Raw genomic sequence first — 21963 nt, 5'->3', positions numbered from 1 at the left:
TAGTTCTCATTTGGTTGATAATTGCAAGTCTATCTTGCCCCCCCCCCCCTTTTTTTTTTTTTTTGGTATCCTGAAAGAAGATAATGCTTGCTAATGACTGTCCTTACATTTCCCTTCTTTGACATTCAATAGCTGTATCTGTTCCATGCGTGTACAGTACAAGCAGTTCAGACTTTCTTCACTATAAAGCTGCACACCAGGTACTTCCCTCTGTCCTACAAGCTGTTCTTCTCTGCTGCTATTCCAAACTCAGTGATTCAGTTAAAGCTGTCTCCTATTTTTATTCGTCCATTGTCCATACCAGATAATCTTGCCAGGATTATGGCAAAATTGTGTCTGTCAGTAATCTGGCTGGAACGAATTATCAGTGGACTAGTTACAATGACAGTGTTAGCAGGTGAGTGTTTTGATTTGTAATGATGCCAGAAAATGAACAGCCTGTGGCTCAGTCTTAGCGAGAATTTTGCTGATGTGCAGATGTGAGCATGCATTTATGAATATTGGCCAGATGTGAAAATCACTCTGGAATCATATACTGTATTAGCTTTTTTGTAGACTTTCTGTTGAACTGCCTTGCAAATTGTCCCCATGAAGACTGTAATTTAAGTAACTGTCAGAGTCCAAGGAAAAACTTTGTTCGAAGTACAAACTTTGAGAGGTGTTTTGGTTTTTTTTTTTTTTTTAATGTATCTGAAGAGATGCACTTTAATTCTATGCAGTGTAAAAACTAGCACCTCTGGTGTCATTCATTCCGAGAATGCATATTTTTCAGATAACAGACAAGGAGATAAAGAAAAATTACCAAAATATTTCCAGTGACACATTTTCACAGAAATAATGATTTTGAGCATAATTTTGGTAATTAACATTATTTTTCATTTTCATTAATACTTACTGTAATGAATTTACAATAGTTTTAACTGAGTGTTTACAAAAAGATTTCCAGAGTGACCTTACTGTGAAAATCTTCAATTTCTTTTAGGGTATTCCTGGTACGTGATAGTCAAAGTAACCCCAAATCATTTGTATTGTCATTGAGTCATGGATTAAAAGTAAAGCATTTTCAAATTGTACCAGTAAGTAAAATTTTCAGTTTATATATACATATATATATATATATATATATACACACACACACAGTTGTAAAATAATGTAATCGAATAATTGTGGTAGAATATTAACGGATTGTTTGCTTTTTTGTATGGAATATGGTAGACATACCTCTATCACTAAGAATCATAAATATTCTTAAGTAGAACTGAACATTTCTGAGCTCTGCTTTGTGATTTGTTATGAAACTTGACTGGTGTTGTGAAATGCTATGTTTTGGTTTACCTAAGAAGTGCCTTGAAACAAGGAACAAATCTATTTCAACTGGAACATAAGCAACCGTGCTAGCATGAAAATCATATTAAAATAAAGGTCATACTGTCTTTTTTCATTTTTTCAATGTCTACACAATTTCTTTTTAGTTTTCAGTTTAGATGGACGGCCTGCAATCAGAGCGTGTGTGTGTGTCTGTCTGTCTGTCTCTCTCACTGACTGAGAGTCTTCTCTCAGTATTTGAGGTCAAACATTTTTTGCTGATCTCCTTTTCTTGATTAGTGTTTTTGTGGTATATCCATGTCCACGTCTGTTTCAGGGGGACAGTTTTTGCTAAAGCTGATATGCTTCTTTAGCCCAGTTATTTACAGGTAGCCTGAAATTTCCTAAGTTGAAGTTGTATTTCCATCAGTTTCCAATGATAATGTCGTCTCATTCTTCTGCCAGTCTGCCAGCTTTCCCCATCCTTTCCACTTCCTCCAAAGATGATTTATACCATTTTCTTTCCAAACTGCTTCTGTTGAGAAGTACTTCAGCATTACATGTTTTAGCCACAGCTGCTTTACATAGCTGAGGAGACCTGTATCTTTTTCTTCTCTCTTCATAAGAGAACCTTCCTTCTGGGCCATATATACTATAGTCTCTGTGTTTCTTCCTGGTGAAGTTTCTAGGACATTCTGCTAGACTGTTTCTTGGTAGAGATGAGCACTGTGGATTTTCTCCTTTCTTTTCTGGTGGCATCCTATGAGCATTCAACACTGCTATGTATGCCTTATCCAGTGCTTCTAGCTGATACTCTAAAAAACTTTCCTAAAAACTTTCCTATAGAATAAGACTGGAGGTTATTTGGGAAGAGGAAAGGTGTGAGATGATTAATGTCAGGAAAAAGAATTGCCCAGGATTTTCATTGTGTTAAGTGCAAATGATGCAGGATTCTGCAATCCAAGGTAGCTGTGTCCTGGATCCTTTGTCAACATCACCATATGCTCTGTGATGAGATCCTGGATGTAAGATCCTCTGAGTGTCTTTGTTCACTCCAGTTGCTTCTAGTATTTACTTTGGGATAGATGTTGTGTAGTTTAGAAATCTTTCGGAACACTGTACTAAAACTATATGATTATACTTTATTGGGATGTTGTTTAACTCTCAAATTTGAGAGACAGCTTTTTCTTTCCCTATCAGAAAATGGACCCGCTCTCCTCTAACAACAGATGGGGCAGGAAGCTGCAGTTATCTTCAGTTTCCTCTGAGATTCCCTTCTTCTCTAAAAAAAAAAATCAATCAGTCAGTTTTAATGCTCTTCTGCAAACCATGTTTCCACATAAATTCATAAATTGGGAAAGTACAAGCAGTGCCTTTTAGGAATTAATCATAGATATGGATGCTAAAACCTTCTCTCTTACGGTAGGATCTTTGGTGTAGGAAGAGGTAATCTGTTTTGACATGGATTGTATACAGGTTTCGTTCCACTTCTGCTTGATCTAGAAGACCTGTATTGCTTCAGTGCAAAACTTGTCTTCGAAGGATTTATTTATTTTTTTTATATTCTCTAAAGTAAAACAATTTATCCTATGCTGGTTACCAGAGAAGTGGGTGTGGGTGTGACTCTATAATGAGAATAACTTAATGCAGAGAAAGAGGATGTAAATATGGAAATTGGCAGTATTCTAAACACAAGCATATTTCAACTCCCAATATTCAGTCCACTTCAGTCCCCCTCATGCAATGCCCAATCCCTGACTTGCTGTATGCTCTGTTTATGCTAGAACAAGAGTTTTCAAGGAGTTCAAAAAAATTGGAGAAAAAGAGTTTTGCTTCCAATTCATGCTTATCTTCTTTTTTCAATGAAGTTACCGTTTTCTAAGAAGGCATTTTGTCACATGACAGTGCAGTAAGTTGGGAGCTTATTAGTTGGAGATCAAGGTTACCTTTTTGAACTTCAAATCTTACTATTCTTCCAAACTCCCATCTCTTTTCAGCCCCCAGGAAGAGAAGATAAACCTTTCTACTCAATGTAAATAAATAAATGACATGCTAAAGGTCTCTTTTACAGGTTAAAAAAATCATTCAGCCTCTATTTTTTTTTTCTGACGTTTTAGGTTGCTTCAGATTATACAGCATTTAAAAATATCCTCTTACAGATAGGGGATATACCCTGCCAGTCTGAGTTTTTCCCACATTAACAAGTGTAACATGTTAACACTGGTAACATGTGCAGCAGATACTGCAGGTGGGTGGCAGGAAATTGCTTTTAAGAAGTTAAAAGAAAACCTTTGGGATACACTTGGGATCCCATACTGTGAAAATTAGAGAACCCCATAACATAAATGGATTCTTCATCCCTATTAATCTAGGCTGATACTAATTAACTTCAATATAGTCTATTCTGAAATCAGCTATTATGTAGCACAGGTGAAAAAAAGAAAAATTCATATGCATGTATTTCTAGGACTGTTCTTTTTCTAGTAAATGATTTCCCCTTAACAGCCTTCCTAGATTGCAGAAGATACTAGGTTCCTGGTCAGCATAACTTCTTACTGAGTATGAGTTCTTACTTTGTAAAATATTGATCACTTTCTTCAAGGTGTGGGATTAACTTTAGGAGGATAAAATAAAATAAATAAAAAAAGCTAAAAATGAAGTCCCAGACATCTGAAACAGACATCTGAAATGTCAACTCTTCCTTGTGTTCAGTGTGTTGGCAGGAAAATTGCATGCATAAGAAAAGTCCAGTGGCTGATAATCCATTTTCAGGTTTTTGGCTGAAGAACAGGAATTTACACATGCACACATTGATAATTCCTTAACTAGCAGTGTTTGACCTGGATTGACCAAAGTCTGAGAATAAAGAAATTAAAAACTACTTCTAGACATGGTAGAAAGGGGTAGAATAACCAGGAGTCATAAGCAGTCAAACAGCTGCTTCAGATGAGAAATCTTAATTAAAGGTAAGAGAACTAATTACATCTCCCTTCCTTTATACCCCAAGTAGGATAATGGCATCTTTTTCTAGCACAGCACATGCAGCTCTGCACTAACCCTACTTCAGGAAGTTATTTTGTTCACTATCTATATCTTACCAACTATTTTCTTCTCCTTTTCTCTTTTAAAAAAGTTTCTTCCTCCTTTTCTCCTTTATTTACTTTAATACTAATTGGTCACTATTGTACTGAAGCTTTTTGATATCAGATATATCATCAGAAGAGGAAATTTATCAAGAAAGTATATAGGCAGAATTAGCAGCACAATGCAAATTGTGCAAGAGCTAATTTTAAGTAACATAGAACGGGGAAATACTGATTTTAAATTTCCAGGCTTCTGAAAGAGGATCTTTAAAGAGATATTCTGCAGTTTCTTTTGTCTCTCATGTGGTTATCATTTATGCCTTTACATTTACAATCCATACACACATGCATTTGGAGCAGCAGCAGTTCTTTTTACAACAACATGTTACTACATCAAGAATGTTACTTTTATGATGGGCAGTTCCTTGTACAGCAAGTACCATTCTGTACACTAATGTGTAGCCATATTGCACTCTACAAAATCAGTGATCCAAAATATATCAGTTACACAGACTGTTGAATGGAACAAGGGTTGATGAGTAAGTCTGTGAGTAGGCTGAAAATTGACAGTTCACTGTTACTCTGTAAAAACTCCATGTTTGTATAGGTTTCAGGTTTGGTTCTAAATCAAAGGCATAAAACAATATTATTAGTCCAGAAAGAATGCTAACATTTGAACATTTTATTTAGCTTTCTTTCATTCTAGGCATGTACCTAACATATACAGAAAGTTAAAGAATGTGTTATTTTTCTGTAGGTTATTTCTGATCTTGCTGTGAATGATCACTATATTTCTCATTTTCTCCCTAGTCATAAGATTCTGAATATCTTGGTCTACAAGAAGATTTCTCAGACAAGTTTTTCAATCAGGAAGAAATACCATAGTAAAAGAGGATCTTATTCTATCTTGTTTTTCCATTTTTACAGTTGGAAGATGATGGGAAGCTATTCTATACCCTTGATGGTCATACCAGATTTACTGATCTCATCCAGCTAGTAGAGTTCTACCAACTTAATAAAGGAGTTCTGCCTTGCAAGCTAAAACACTACTGTGCGCGAATTGCTGTTTAACCAAAGCATCTATTGTTTCATCAGAGGGAAAGGAAGATGCTAGAATACTTTCCCCTCCTCAAGGCAATTTCTGTCGTAAAAAGGGAAAAAGCAGTACATTGAAAAGATTCTAAATTTCAGCTGCAAAAATAATTTATATGCTCCATAGATTAAGTACTTTGCATTGTGATTGTCACTGTGTTTTCTTTTTTTTTTTTTAAGAAACATTATTTTGTATGTAATTATTTAGTGTTGTCTTGGACTTCTTTTCATCTGAAAACTTTTTTTTTAATAATAATACTGTGTAACTTCATCTACAAAAATAAACTGAAGGGAAGTTCTATGTTCTTAGCTTTAAAATGAATTAGTTGCCTTTTCAAATGTTTGTCATTTCTATTCATCAGATGGAAGAACAACTTTTACTTTGGTGAGAATTAGAAGCTAAAGTGTGCATTTTATTTGTAAATAAAATGAAAAAGTATTTTGCACTATATTTTTAAATGCTACTTTGAGGATTACCATATATTAAAGTGAAAATAATTAAAAGTACTTATAACTGATAAGCTGTATTGAGTTGTGCTACTACTACTGTAATATTTTAAAGGATTTTTTTTCTAATTTAATGATTGTATCTATACCTTTATACAGACCTGGAGTGTTGTTACTTGGCTATGAGATGTGTAAACATGCATAATATATCACGTAGTGCATAACATGGTTTAATGTACACCTAGACACGCACACTTTCTCTGTTTGCTTAAAACCTTTTTAGAGTGTATCCACAGTCAGTTCTTGGCTTATTTTCTTAATTTATGACAGAATAACAAGCTTAAATATAGCTACCAATCACCAAGTCTTTAAAGATTACTGAATAGCTAAAATCCCAACTAAAGAAAGCTATTAAGGTAGAGCAAATTGAATTTTGGACCACAGCATTAGAAATAGCTTTAGTATCTGTATGTTAAGAGAGGTGGTACTCTTACATTTTTGAACAGAGCCCGGAGGAGTGGAGCTTAGATGGAAAGAGGAGTCCCTGCGTTAATGCTTTGCTGCCCAGGAGGTCTGATTTTGTTCTGAGGGTTCAGGACCCGGCCCTGGGGAGCTTCACTGTGGGTAGAGGCCGTGTGGTGCCTGGAGCCGGACCACCTCCCTGAATCCAGCCCCCGTTCCCCGTACTTTCTCGCTGGAGTCCCTGGCCACCAGGCGTATGCGCCGTTCTGCTGCAGGAGTAGTGGAGAGAGGAAGCAAAGGAGCTGGGTGAGGGGCAGTGCGAGGGAGCCGAGGCGCTGCGGAGCCCGTGCGCGCCAGCCCACCAGGCCGCGCAGAGCAAAGCGCCGCAGCACAGTTGCGGAGTGGTGGTAACTGCAGCCTGTCCATTTGGTATCGTGTGCTGCTGGAAGGCAATCACAGTAGCATAATACTGTGATACTTAATTTACTAACTTCACCCACACATCACTGACCTTCTCCTCTAGTATGCAAATACAGTTTTTAAAGCTCATTAAAAAAAGCAGCTCTTCATAACATGTACCAAAGATGCAGCATATGCGGTGCCTGAGCTCATTACATTAGAAATGTAAAACTCCTGACTGTCTAATAAATTTAACACTTAAACCTTGAAAATAATTTCAAATTGTAATAATAATAAAAAAGTAGAATTAATTAAAACCTCTCCAGATCTAGTCAAACAGCTTGACTACTTTTGAGGCCTAGTATTATTTCAGAGATTGGTATAGAATAAGGAGAAATTTCTCCTCTGCATCCATATTTTTTGACTGTCATTGCAACAGACAACTTGTTTAATGTGTCAGTTGCATTTTTGCTTTGATATGTTACAACTTTGCCATCATTTCTATTTATATTTATTTTTTTGCCAGCACACTTGATAGGAAAGTTAACTGCCTCAGTAAGTACCTTTTCACCTTTAGATCTGTTGGAGTGAGAATACATGGATTATGTCACCCAGTGGAGAGACATAAGCAGCCTTTGCTGGCTAGTGAAACTGGAAAACAAAACAACTAAACCCCACGCAGTGTTTAATGAGCATCTGAAAGTGTTTAACTGACAAGTATTTAAAGCATCCTTACTCTGTAAAATGTTGCTTCTTTCATTTTATCAGGTTTTTTAATTAAAAATCTAAATTGAAATCTTGCTGAGAATGCAATTGATATCAGAATTTTCCTTTTTTACAACTCTGCATAACTTTCCAATGTACAATTGTTCACGACTATGCAATAAAAAGCAAAACAATAAAAATAAAGTTTAGGTTGCTGTTTAAATAACTCACCGGCTGCCTCTTTGTTTAAATGTTACTGAAGAAGCGTGTAGTCTTAACTGAAGAACCATGTACCGAAGGAAGAAAGATGTAGTCTTAACTTCTAAACGTGCTAAATGGTACAGGTGGTTGATGCATGATTTGCAAGATCCTTGCCAGCCACAAGTATTTTCTTGTTGGAAAAATTGATATGTTTGATCATAAACTTCTTGGAGGGTGTTGTCAATTCTGTTTAAACAAAAATTCAGTGTGCTACTGTGGCTCCAAAATACATGTACCACACTTCCTCGGTGTACATCCTCACAAAGAAAATTAGGTAATTAAGAGTTGTGCACAACAGCTCCGTGAGAAATCAGTATTGTTTTGGGCAAGCCAGTCTTTCTCCAAGCTTGCTTCTCTGCAAAACTATGGCATTTTTGCATCTACCTCAGAGGATTTAAAGACTGATTTTTTTAAAGTCTAATTACTACCAGCATTTGCAGAAGCTTTTTTTGTACATAAGGTGGTAAGTGTTTACTTTGGGGAGGTCAGAATCTACGGTGTTAAACTTCTTGGGGGAAAAGTAGTTTTTAAGCACTTTTGGGCTGAAGCATCGTAACTGACAAGCACTTTGGACTTCTTCAGATTTAAAACTTTGGTCTTTTGTGAGTATATCTGTATAGCACAGTGCAATGCTGGGAAGAGAGAAGCTTGCTATGAAGAGGTACCAGAGGGCGTGTAACTGCTACCAGCCCGTGTTTCCATCCGGGGTAATCAGCCCTGCAGGGGCAGGCGCTGCAAGATTGCGCTGGTTTAGGGATTGCTATAAAGCTCAGCATTGTATTTGTCGGCATATGGCCTTTGTGCCTTAGTTTCCAATCTTGAAATCTTTTAGGCTCAAAGGAGATTAAAAGTTAATTCACTGGTGTTTCATAATGCATACACATATAGGGCCAGAATTAAGGTTGCATGGGCAGCATTAAATGACATTTTTTAACTTCTGAGTGTTTTTACTTAACAATCTTATTAAGTCACTTAATGAATTTTTTGACATGTAGCAAGTCTTCAGTTCATCAAACTAAACGTTTTGAATGAGAGCTTTAACCCATTAAATAAAAGAGGATTACATATGTAACTAACTACAAGTGGGATCTTTCAAGGATAATTGAATTTCTGTCAAATGTTGTCTGTTACATCCTGGTTTAAGAATTGTAGCATTTTGTGCTTCCCTGGGGGTAGAATTATTCTGTAGCGCGTGAGGCTTTAGAGTTTCTATTTTTAAGACACAAACCAGCTTATTTCAAGAGAACCGCATTTTTTAAAAAATCATTTAAACACCACCCTCATCCAAGCGGAAGCCATTCAGCCACCAATTAATTTCTTTTAAACGTTAAACATATTTAGTATAATTGGAGCTTACGTATCAGTCTAGCATTTGTAGGAAATCTTAGGTAATTTTCACTACCTGCACTACTTTGGGAAACACACAAGGTAACTTACAGCTTGCGTCAGTTCTTCTACTTGGTTGCTCCAGTGATTATTTTTACTGCCGTTCTGACATTTCACACTACTCTCCCTTAGCACCGTGACTCTTTTTCTATCATTATAGTTATTATTAGTATTATTTAATTTGCACTTGGCAGGTGAGGATTGCACTCGCGCTCGCCGCGGAGGGGGCGCAGCGCGCGGCGCGCAGCGCCGGGGGCAGCGGGGCGGGGGGCGCGCGCGCGGGCGGGGGGGGGGCGCGCGGGAGGCGGGGGCGCGCGCGCGGGCGGGGGGGGGCGCGCGCGGGGGGGGGGGGCGCGCGCAGTGCCCGCGTGCGGCCTCTGGATGTCAGCAACGCCTCGCGCAACGCGGCGCGCCGCCCCCCGCGCTTTTTCCGCCCATAAATTATTCACTTGCTCTGTACCAATTAGTTCTACCAGTTGCTGGGTTTTGTTACCGAGTTAAGCTTCAAGACGAGAACCTGAACTCGATGAGCGATTAAAAATTTATTAGCAGAGATGATTAAATATGCAGATAGTCTGTGAAGCTTGTTCTTGAAACCATTATATTACCTTTTTAATACTAATGATTTGTATAATTAATTTAACAAAAAAAGCCTGAAAGTCTTTAAAAAAAATCAGAGTGGGTCATAAAAGGGAAGGGATTAAATGGGAAGGAGGCAGTGAACCTGAGCATTAGAACAGCTCATTCACACGTATAGGCAATAAAGTGATTTCCTTACAGGACTAGTTTGTGTTTTTCCCTCTGCTAAGTTGATTGTTTTATTAATCTCTTAAGCAGCCTGGGAAAACTCTACCCACGAGTGAGCCGTGTTTTCAAAACAGCACTTTATGTGATTAACACTGATAACGCAGACTATCCCACTAAACTTCACGGCTAGGAAGCAGGCTGCGGCTCCCGCTGCTTAAGGCGCGTTTCCCGCAGCCTTGAGGCGCGCGAGCCGTCCCGGAGTTTCCATGGGAACTGCTCCAGGTGCGCCAACGCCAGCGCCTCCCGCCACGGGCCCCGCCAGCCGCGGCGCCGGCGCCCCCCGCGCCCGCCTCCCGCCGCCTCAGGGCGCGGCCGCGGCCGTTGGCGGCGCGCGGGGCGGGGCGGGGCGGGGCGCGCGGGGCGGCCGGAAATGGCGGCGCCGCGCGGCGGGAGCGCGGGACGGGCCCCTCGCCCGGCTTCTCGCGTGGCGCCGTCCCGCGTGGCGCGAGGCCCGAGGCAGCGCGGGCGACCGACGGTCGCGCCCAGGTGCGGGCGCCGCGGGAGCCGTCGCCCGCGTCTCGAGGCAGCGCCCGCGGTCCTGATCGGCTGCGGAGTTGTTCTCGCCTTCGGGCGCGTGCGAGGCGCTAGGCGCCCCTGGAGCCTCAGCGCGAGGCGCGGGAGGCCCGGAGACCTGTCCGCCCGCTGGAGGCTGCGGGGGGCCGGGAGAGGCCTGGGTGGGCTGTGCCGCGGCCCCTCTGCGTGGGGGCCCCGGGGCGGGTGAGGCAGCCCTCTGGGCTCCGTCCCGGCTCCTGCGAGCGCTGGGATGGCCCGGGAGCCGGGGCAGCCTCGCTGCGCGGCTGGGAGAGGGCGAGCCGGCGGTGGCTCAGGTGTTGCTCCCATTTTCTTCCAGCTCGCCCTGCCGACTGCGAGGCCCCGCAGCTCCCAAAGCATGTGGCCGATCGCTCCGGATGGACAGGGAGCGGGAGGGAGCCTGCTGCGCCCACGAGGCTCCGTGCAAGGTGAGGGCCTGCCCTAGCTCCTCGGGCTGCGGCCCCTCTTCCAGTGCACCTCACCGCAAGGCGGGGCTGAGCAGCCCTGGAAGTGCTCCTGCTTCCTCCGTCTCCTGGAAAGCATAGAGGCTGCCCCTGAGCAGGGGCTGCTCGCCCCAGCTAACACCCTGGAGATAGGGGAGTTGGTGAACATGTCCATAATACATGCGTGTGTTTTGGGTTAAGCTGGTAGGTGTGTGCATGGAGTAGGCAAATCATCAGATTGATGCAGCACAAGTAATGAGCTAAGCAAAGTAAAACCCATGACAAAGCATTTGGGTTTGGAAGGTTTGGGTGATTTGTGATTGATACATGCTGGTCTTTTTCTGTTACAGTTATAAATTAAAATGCCTGTGTTTTCCAGTGCCAAACCTTGTGGTGTGCTTACTTCAGGTTGCCCCTATCAAGAATGGTGTGTGTTTCTAGGCCTAGCCATAGTATGCAGCAGAATTAGAGCTTGTTTTTTATTTTTATTTTTTTTCCAGAATGGGAATTGAAGAACATATTTGTATCACTGTCATTACTGAATTTACATGACTCAGGATCTCATAATGGAGATTAAGTAAAAATAATTGTTCTTTATCCAAAATACCATGCATTCCTCTTTGATGGTGTGAAACTAGACTATGACCTAGGAAGTTCTTAAGTCCTTGAGGTATTCCACTAGTCCTCTGGGAGATGCTGTGACTCAGATGTACAACTCTCTTGCTTGCTCCTTGCTCAGAGCTAGCTTCAAACACCACTTCTCATAAACTTATTTCAGCTTTTCCTTCCCAGCTAGCTACTTGGTGAGAGAGAGGGGGCAAAACAAAGAGCATTCCCTTGGGTAAACAAGCTGGTGGAAAAAATTGGGAGGGCATTCCTTGAATAAGGTGCTTCTTCCCCTCCTCCTTGTGCCTAAATCTGAGCAAGGGAGTGAGTCCTTACTCCTAATACCTGCATATTGGGTCAGTTGTCATGTTTCCAAGTGGGATCAGAAGTTTGGACTGGTATTTAATGTCAGCAAGCAGTTTATAACGTAGAGAAAAATTCTTAAATGGAGTAGAAGGAAATGAATAACTTTAAATGTTTTTTGCAATGCAATAGAGTGGAGATGTGAAAAAATATGTATAAAGTTTTGAGAGAATTTTCACCAAAATCTCATTCTGCTAAATCTTACAAAACTTTGCAATTGTAAAATCAGCAGTGTAAATGTTTAAGTTCTGGAAAATAACTTGTGGGAAAATCTTTTCTGATGATGTATATGAGGTCAATTATTCAAAACTAAAATACTCTCTCCCTAGTTACATGGTATAGGGCTGTGGTGCTCAGACCATATGCATAGTTAGTTATTTTTAGGCACTTAAGGAGAATGTAAAGGAGGTGAGATGCGTAGGAGGGTGGAAGGGTAAGGAAAGAATTTTAAAATAGATAATAACATTTGAAGCAACAATAGGTATGCCATTGGAGTGGTTTTCCTAACATGTACGCATCATATTCAAATGGGCTTGCTTCTGTGCTGAACAATTAATGAAGTCCTCACTTCTGAAATGATGCATGCATTTGTTTGTGTGCTGTGCATAGTGCTATGGATTTCAGTATGCTTAAGATAATGTGTGTAAGTGTTGGCAGGATCAGAGTCAAAGACATCAAAAATAACTTGGAGGGCTTGTGGAAATTCACAAAGTGTAATAAGGTGATACTTCAGTTGCTGTTGAAGTGGAAATTGTAGCTGATACTATATTTAATGATGGACTGTGGTCACTGGGTTCACTGTGACTGAACAATACCCATCTCTATTTTTGAGGTAAATGAAGAGAAGTATATGAAGTTGAACTAAAAGTTAGTGATGTTTTTTCTCTTTAGTACTTATGCACTGATAGTGTTATTTGCACTTACTATCCTGTATTGTGTGTGCTTAAAAACACCCACCTCCATCCCCCCACCCCCAAAGCTTTCACTGCGAGCGTTTCATTTCAAACGATTCCTGCTTTCTTTCAGTAGGAATCTATATCTGAAACACCCTCGGCCTTGTGAAAATGTAAGATGCATGATACTTCTTTTAAAGAAAAAAATCTTCATTCCTCACCACTGCAGAGCTGGGAACTAAAATCATAGTGGCAATGTTCTAATTCTTCCATTTCTAACTATAAATAAAACTAGCAGATCAGTCCAGAGAATCTCAGCAGTACAGGTGACACTTAAAAGAATATCCTTGCAGTATGAAATAAAGTAAAGCTGAGTTGTGTTACCCCTTTGCTTAAGCAATGTAACATAGAACAAATGAATTCAAGATTGTTATCTGATGAAATTATATCACTTACTTGTCTGCAGAAATGTGTGTTCTGCTATTTCCATTTTGCAGTAAAGCTAAATCACTCTATATGGACTTAGAAACATAGGAAAGAATGATCGTACTATTGCCATCGTGTTGATCGAAGAAGCTTTGAGAACTAACTGCTGACATTCTTCTAGGTTTTCAACTTTTTTGCTCCCTATGTAATTCTCCCTAAATTATTTTTTTATTCCACAATTTCAATTTTCTCTCTGAAATATTTTTTGTCAGTTAATCTTCCTATAATTTATTCTAGAGAAAAGAGAAAAATATCCTTCCTGTTTTCTGAAAGCATTGTTGGTTTGCAGTTCTTCTAACACATTTTAGGTGTAATCCTGGAAGCAGTGCGGTATCTGTATCTGCAGTTAAGGAATCTGGCGCTGAAAAACACAGTAATGAATGGATTAATGCACATGTACTGTTCAAGATGCCTTCAAAGTCATAACAGTAGGAGGAAAAATATATCTGATGTTTTGCAGGCTCCTCAGAAAGAAATGAAGTGGTGGATAAATTTTACTGTACTAGGTTGTGCAGATAAAGAAATCAGACTTGAGGTAATTGGACATCTTTATAGAGGAGTGGTTTGCCTTTATAGCATATCTGACTGGTTGTGAGTTGAAGATAAGAAAAATGAAACAAACAAAGAGAGCTGTTGAGATAGAGAGTTGTGCTGATGAAGAGGTTGAAGGAACTGACTCCCAAGCAAAAGCTAGAGAACTACTACAGTTTAGCCAAAGGTACTGTGACAGTTTTGGCCCTGAAAAGTTGCATTAAAAAAAGAGAAGAACAACCAGGGAGGTGAAGATGAAACGGAAGGGATGAGGAGAGAGGATCAACAGCTAGCTATTCAAAAAGTCTTAATCTGTTTGACCCGCGATTCTGAGGCATTCTTGCAGGGATGTGTATACATTTGAAAACTATCGCTAAATTCTCTGTGATCTGTGGGATCTTATGGAGAAATTCTGAGCTAGTGAAATGCCAGTATTTTTACTAAACTCTGAACCCATAACAGTATTCTGATGTTGCAGAGCTAGTTTTGTTCTGAGATGTGTGTTGAATTTAATCTTGAGCTTTGCTTGATACTCTGTTACCAGTTAAAGAACATCAGCATAATCTGGAGATCAAGTATCCACTTGGTGAGATGGGAGGAAATGGGGTAGAGGGAATGAGGCACTGTATGTAACAGAATTTGGAGGACTGACTGAAGATGGAGAGACTGGATAGTGAGGCATCTTATTTCTCCTTTGTAGTATGGCACCATTTGGCGAGGCCATGTATTTGTAGCTAAAATGCATTTTTGTGACTTTAGCTAAACTTTTGCTGAAGACATGGCTCTGCAGTTTTTAAGGACTAGTTTAACAATTGCTGTTTGGAAGCTTCGTTAGAAGCCGTATGACTTTGAAGTGCGAAAGTAGTTGAATACACTAAAGTTTTAAACTAAACTTCTCTGTGATCTCTCTGCTAAGGAGTAGTGTTCATGTGATTTAAAAAAAGTGAAAAGGCAGAAATCGGATACATAAGCACTGTGAACCTTTAATAAAAAGAAACCATTGCAGGAGACCTCATTAAGCCAGGACGATATTCTAAAAGTGAATATACATGTTGACAGCTACACCCATAAATTTGAAAACTGCAAACATGTTCAGCATAAAAGCCATTTTAGAAAAAAGCTGTTGCTCTGCCCTTGTACTAATTTAAGAATTGTTCTTTCGTTCTGATTTTTTATAGTTACTCTTCACATATATAACTGGGACACTTTAAAAAATTCTCTTAAAAATCTTTCATGATGTCACAAACTTTTTAATGCGGAGAATTATTTTTGAAAGTGCACACATTACATAATGACTTGAAGGGTCAGATAAGCTTAATGATGCCTTTCTTTACCTTTTTAAAGAAATAAAATTAACTGCTCTTAGGCTGTACTTCTGTACAGTATTCTGAACCTCTCTTTCCCAGGGATAGTGATAGCTTAAACATCGTGGCTTCAGTGTTAGTTTCTGGGAAGAGGTTCTCTTGTGTTAAAACTGTATAAAGATACATATATAAGTCTTTTGGATACGTAATGAAGTCTTCACAGTGAACACAAGATGATCTTAGAAGATCTCTTTTTTTTTCAGTGCCATTGTGTCAGAGTACAGTCAAGGTACATGCACATATCATTCGATTTCAGTAGAGCAAGGACTTAATATTAGCCCAGTGTTATGTTTGGAGAACTGTAGTTGGTACAAAGAAAATTATTATTCTGTCTATGAACACAGCTTCTGCCAAGGGACCAGCAGCAACAACCAGTGATGACCTCAACTTCTTTTTTCTCATCTGTGTGGGAGGAAGAAGGAGGAACAATTCATTTGGTCCCCTCTGTGGGGTGGAGGGAAGATGATATTCAGAAGTTAAAATAATTTTAAATGAAACGAGAAATCCCCCCAGAAAGAGTGCATGAATATGACAAAAGACTTCAGATGGCTGAGAGGAGCAAGGGACAAGACCTTGGCTTGGAATGGTTCTTGGACATTGCAAAACATAAAAATATGTGTTTTTTGTTTGGTTGTTTTTTTTTTTTTTTGTTTAAGTAGGCAGGAATTTTTGTGGCTACCATTCATATCCAAAATGTCTGTATACAATCTGAATAATGTCTTATTTATACAGGTAGCTGCTACATTCCATGGTAATACTTATAATTTGCTTGGGAAGGGATTGTATTTCATGAACTTAAATGTGTATATTACCTTAGATCTTGCTTCTGACAAATGGCCTGTGCTGTGGTGTTTTTCTGTGCAAATAAGTGTGAAAATATCCTTGAATTTATACAGTTTTATAGGAAAATATATTCTTCTGACTTTGAGTGATGATGTAATAGAGAATGGGAGGCACATAAAGTACTGTTGATTTAAAAAAAAAAATCATTGGATGAGCTATGGTAGTTGAGATAAGTCAGTAATTTACCAATAGAAACAGTGCTTGTGATACAGATAGTATGTTGACTCAACTTTATTCAACATAGTGCAGAGGATGAAAATTTTTCATAGAGAGTATATTTACTCTGGTAATAAATGGAGGACTGAGGTAGAACCATAATGTAAATTCTATAGGATTTACATTAAATTACTGTGTTCAAATGCTGGTAGGATTCTAGTTAAGACTTTGACTTACTAGCAAATATGTAATTTTTTTTCTAGTGAAAGGTTGTCAGGCATGTTGCACTGCAAAAATGAAATCAGTAGAGTCAAGTAAGTTATAAAAGCTATAGAGTCCTGGGACAAAATTGACATAGAATCTTTCTAATGAAGTTAAATGACACAATTGTACTGTTTCTGCTCTCTTTCAGTGTAACTGAACTTAAGCTTTTTAAGCAGCTCTTGGTTAGTGAATACTAGTGGAAACCATCTGGTAAAGGAGAATCTGCTTGTTCAAAATACTTCTTTGTTCAAGAACCCTAAGTAGAAATAGATTTTCAGATTGCTGGTAATATATTATGCTATTTGTGGATAGTGGGAAGAGGAGTAAGCAGATTTCACATCTAAATCACGTGTGTTAGTCAGCAGTAGTCCTCTGTCTGTCCCAAGGCAGTCCTACTTTCCTGAATATTGAATTAGACTCCTGCTTCAACTATGTTTTGTAACACATTCTGCTCTGGTATCTTTGCCATAAGGTAGTGCAGGAAACAACCCCTAATTTGAGCGCATAAAAATAAAACTATTTTTTTTAGGGGACAAATCACATTAAAAACAACTTAGGCATCCAAGCCAAAGGATTCATACATGCCTAGGTGGTGATTTATATAGTAGAAACTCAAGAAGAATGCAAGGCTTCAGGGCTTTGGCACATTCTCTGCAGCTGAAACTCTCAAAGCGATGTAATGACCAACACCATGGACTTCCAATAGGAAATCTTGCCTGTAACTATTCGAGGTTTTTGAACTTGGAACAGTCAGTAACAGACCTGGACAAAGGCAAAAAACAACCATGACAAGGAGAGGACTAGTGTGATCCTATATGAGGATAACCAACACTTACAGTGAAGAAGAAAAAAAATAACATAGGCTACAGTCAGTTAACTGTGTTACTCTGGTACGCTTCTGCATTGTCCAGTGTTTGTACTGACAAACGTTTTTAGGCGGAGGAAGAGTGATAAAGGCTCATGATACTATGTTGCTAAATGTGGTATGAATGTAGTGACTGACATACTGGTGTAAGAATCTCAGTTTTCCTTTGCTGGCTGAACAATACATTAGAGGTTACTGCAGACCTAAGAGAGAGCAAGGGTGTGGAGGGGCTTCCATGAAGCCGTGGAAGAAAAGGCCAAAGAACTACGTGCCTGATATTGAAGGTGTTTTCTCAATTGTTTCTCAATTTAGAAATTGAGATGTATTTGCCAATCTACTCAACGTTGAGCTGAGTGGCAGGAGGAAAAGAATTGTGCTTATGCAATACTTTGAGGTCAGATGAGGAGGTGTGTGTTGGGTTTTTTACTTTTTACTGAAAATCAGCTAAACTATTTTTAAGACAAAAAAACTACAAATAATTGCATAGAACTTGAACATACAACTGATGTGTTACTGATACTCAGTAGTGAATATTCTTAAGTATAGCCTCTGTATACTGTGTACGTAGTAAGGGTGAATAGGAGTGTACCAAATATATTAATATATTTAAATAGCATTCAGGTGTGACTGTTCTTGCGTATGCTTTTTTTTTAATGCAAAAGCATATTATGTCTTTGGGTAAATAGCTACATCCTGTTTTTATGCCAGATAGTGGTGTTATCAGTCAGATAGGTAAATTGTGAGATTTATAGCTGGACAAACTGATTTTAAATAATGCATTACATCTAGAAGATGACCGTTTTATATCATGTTAAGTTTTTGTGCAATAAAAGTTGCTCTTGTACTGGAGCAGAAAATAGGTGGAGCTGGGCAACTGAACAAATATGACCATATGGCAGGAACCAGCATATCATTCCAGATTCTGATTTTCTATGTCCAGATCTCAAATCTTCAGACCCAAACTCATGGTACTAATTTCATTATATAGTCAAACCTGCCTACACATGTACAGTTCCTTGTTAAACCTCCTTCTCCAGTCAGCATACTTTCATTGTTCAGTTCCTAAATACTTCAGCCTGTAACTGAATGTATGGGCCCACGCAGCTTGTTTGAAGGACAGTTTTCTTGGAGTTGAGGAATAATTTGGATGTATCCTGTTTCCTGTGAAATTTTGTGCCCCAAAGTTCCTACACTTCCTAATACTTGTCAGAAGTGGAAATGCAGGCCGACAGGTTCTCTGAATGACAGAAAGTAAAACAGAGCATCAAAGAAATAAAATGACAGTTTGAAAAGAAAAGCAATCTTTTTCACTCTTGAAGAGAATTTAAAAATTTCTCTTTCCTCTTCCCTCTGTGCTGAGCAGGGTGGAAGAATGAGATGTTCATGACTGTTCTTGGTAATACCTCAAAATGGTAACAAGTTAAACAGATTCAGTATTTGCTTCCCACCAGTCAGCTGTGAATGCTGGGGATAAGAGTACAGGACACGGGACTTGCATGGAGGGATCCTCCCCGCGGCTCATCCACTCTTTGGCAGTCAGTCAGCTGTGAGAGAACTTCCTTACTGCAGGCCGCATCTGGTCCCTGGTTTTTAATCAGTCATTATGGAGCCATGAGTTATTTTCAATTGTTTGGTCCCATTTGTACTTGTGATTTCCACCACCTCTCAAGCAAAGAGTTTCACATTTTCATTTCTCATTATGTGGAAGAAGTGGGTGTTTTTTGTTTTGTTTTTTGAGGGGGGGTTCAGATAAGCTGCTTGATAAGCATATTACATGTTATCTAGTTTTTAAAATGTGATAAGTAGTGAGCAGGAGTTATATTTGTTCTTATCCAATGGGACTTGAAAAACATATTTTAGAAGGGAAAAAAATGGAGATTTCAATTCTCTGAAGAGGTTTAGTGAGCCAGTAGAGAGAGAGCCTGCTGGGCCAGTAAGGACGAAGACTGCTGGGCAACAGCTGGCTAGGACTTGAGTGAGGAAGCAAGAGTGGCATGAATGAGACTGGCTGGCTGGCTTGCAAGTGGAGCATGGTTACTGAGAACTCTAAAAGTAGAAACTTTTTTTCTAATTTGTTTCATAGAATCATTTGTGTACATTTTTACAAATGACTAGTAAATTAAACTTCTAAAAATTGCCATTTGTAACTATTCCAAACTGCCAGTTAGAATGGTCTGCAAAGATACCTTTCCATCCACTCCACTTCCCCTGCCACTTTCAGTTAAGATTAGATCCTGATGGGTAGCATCATTTTGTCACATTGTGGCACTTTATAAATAACATAATGCGGTGATGTACAGTGCACTGACAATTGCAGTTTTAGTAGCTATTGGAAATGCTAAAAATGAACATTTTCCATAATCTAGATTGTTTACTTTGGCTGTCGGGCTTTCTGCACATCTCCAGCATGTATTCCCATAAGATACTAAAAAGGATGCATATGTTTTTATTATATTGTGTGTACACTTTGGTAGGTGTAAAATAAGTTTACATTTTAAATGCATTTATGCTGCTATCAGAGAAAAGAAAAACAAAATAAATTGATGCCAGGGGAAATGTCAGGCATGCAACACAGATTTGTTAAATAAACATTACTGTGTGGCATTAGCTAATGTTATTACTTTGTGTCCCTAGTGGCTCTTTTTTTTGATTATCTGCATTTCTAAAGACTGTGCACATTTCATACATACTAGGAACAGAGCGCAAGGATTCTGCTTACATGAAGGACCTTGCAAAAAATAAATAAAAATACCATCGTATTCTTTGCAACTCCCTAGAAATATGTCTATTTTTTTGGTGTAGAAGAGATAATGTGAAAAAATTTAACTGTTGTAAACTTTATTTTTTTTTTAAACTATATAGGAAATATATGTAGAAAAACTAAAATGCAGAATAGAATCCTAAGGGTTTTAACAAGGAGCAAACACATATCATGCTTTTCCTGAATACCTTCCAAAAACCAAATCAAAACAAAAGGCTCGTTTAGAAGTTGGTTAAAGCTTTGGACAAATGATAGCAGATTCTTGTAATTGCGGAATATTATTTCATACCTTCCACTCATACCTTTCAGAGGTAGATGCTTCTTACTCATAAATGTCTGTGAAGCCAATCTGCAATGTAGATGTGTATACCTAGTAAACTTGGGAAATCTTAGGAAGATGGAAAATACATTTGTTGTCTCGTATTTTTTTTTCTTCCACGTCCACTTCAAATTCTATACCAAAGAGCAGAGATTGGGATACCTGCCTCTAAGTCACTGCATGATTTATTAACACAAGCTGAATTTATTAGCAAGGGTTCATAACAGTGCCAGCTGAGTGCTAGTCTGCTTTTAGATGAGTGGCTGCAGCATTAGATTGGATAGTGTATATATTTTTATTTGAAGAGTATATAAAACAGGTGCTCATTTTCAGGGTTTGCATAATCAGCATATTTCAAGTAAGTCTGACTGGAGTAAGTAAGAATGTCAAAACTGAATGCTGTTACCATCTGTTCAATTGATTTCACATACCATGTTGCTGGTCTTAGTCCAAGTCCAAATAGACTTGTATCCATACTACAGCTGACATCAGTTGATCTGCCTTTTGGCTGTTGCTAGAGGAGGGCAAAGACCTAGGCAGGAGCACTGCTCTATGTGCACTTGAACGTGGTTAAGACACATTGACAAGAGTATTTTGGGGGTAACTCTGCAGTGCCATTGCCTTTTTGAGGATGACAACTTTAAACTCAAAACAGTAGGTTAGCCACATGCTTAATTGTCTGTGTGTGTTTAAGGAAGCATTTTCTGTTTGTTGAAAGTTTGATTTTGCAACCTAGATGTTATTTCAGTATGTTGATTTCAGTTATAAAATTGGGAAAAAACAATAATCTCATATTTAAGGAAAAATGTCAACCTCTTCTCTTGGCCCACAAGTATATCCTACAATATGAATCTTCACTTAATGGAACAACTTGTACATGAAGAAGTAACTTAGGAGAAGAATATCATTAATCTGTGCTGATGAACAAGAACGTAGAACCTGAGTTTCAGGGATTTTTAATTTATATTTCTGAGTGATTTCTGAGTGTGTGTGATTTGCCTTTTTATTTTTTTATTTTTTTTTTTTTTTTTAATTCATGGTCTGACCTTCTTCTGCCTTCATTTATCCATTTCAGTCTTTTAGCTACTGTCTCCTTTTCCTTAAGGTAAGAGGACCAAAGGCATCAGCTTCAGCTCCTTTTGTTTTCTTTCTGACTGTTGTGTTGTTCTCTTCCTTAAAATCATATTATTTTTGGATGGATACAAAACAAACGACTGTCTTCCTGGTTTCCGTTGTAGAGCCTATAATCTAGAGCCAAGAATTTCCTGCTTCCAATAAAAAGTCTGGTTCAGCTGTGACTATTCCAGACCATGGTATGTTCAGTGCAAATATATTTTCTGAGGATTCTGACTGCTAAAATCCGGCATTGGTCCTTTTAGTACGTGCAAACTAAATATAATCTAAAAGCCATTAGCTTTGCCAGGACGGGTGGAATTCCTGTGCGGGCTGGGGGACACTTATGCAAATTTCATGTTTTTTTTCCAAAGAATAGAAGCATTAGAGCACTCCGATAACATTATCGGAGACTTGGCATGAGAAAATTCATGTATTTCTCCTAATAATCGAATTTGGAAATATTCAAAAATTTTTT

At 38.9% G+C, this 21963-nt stretch overlaps 1 protein-coding gene across 1 annotated transcript in view; it reads left to right on the top strand.

The window, feature by feature from the left end:
- Positions 1–7697, top strand: part of GRB14 (growth factor receptor bound protein 14) — a gene marked incomplete at its 5' end in the record, with an annotated part of 68556 nt that extends 60859 nt beyond the window's left edge. The window contains 2 exons of the mRNA XM_062578902.1: positions 983–1076; positions 5316–7697. Coding sequence (XP_062434886.1) covers positions 983–1076; positions 5316–5459 — 238 coding nt within the window. The remainder of the gene's footprint in view (positions 1–982; positions 1077–5315) is intronic.
- Positions 7698–21963: the final 14266 nt, after the last annotated feature.

The sequence above is a fragment of the Rhea pennata genome, chromosome 6, assembly GCF_028389875.1.
Source record: "Rhea pennata isolate bPtePen1 chromosome 6, bPtePen1.pri, whole genome shotgun sequence".
Taxonomy (NCBI): Eukaryota; Metazoa; Chordata; class Aves; order Rheiformes; family Rheidae; genus Rhea; species Rhea pennata.
This window is presented reverse-complemented; position numbering and strand designations above follow the sequence as displayed.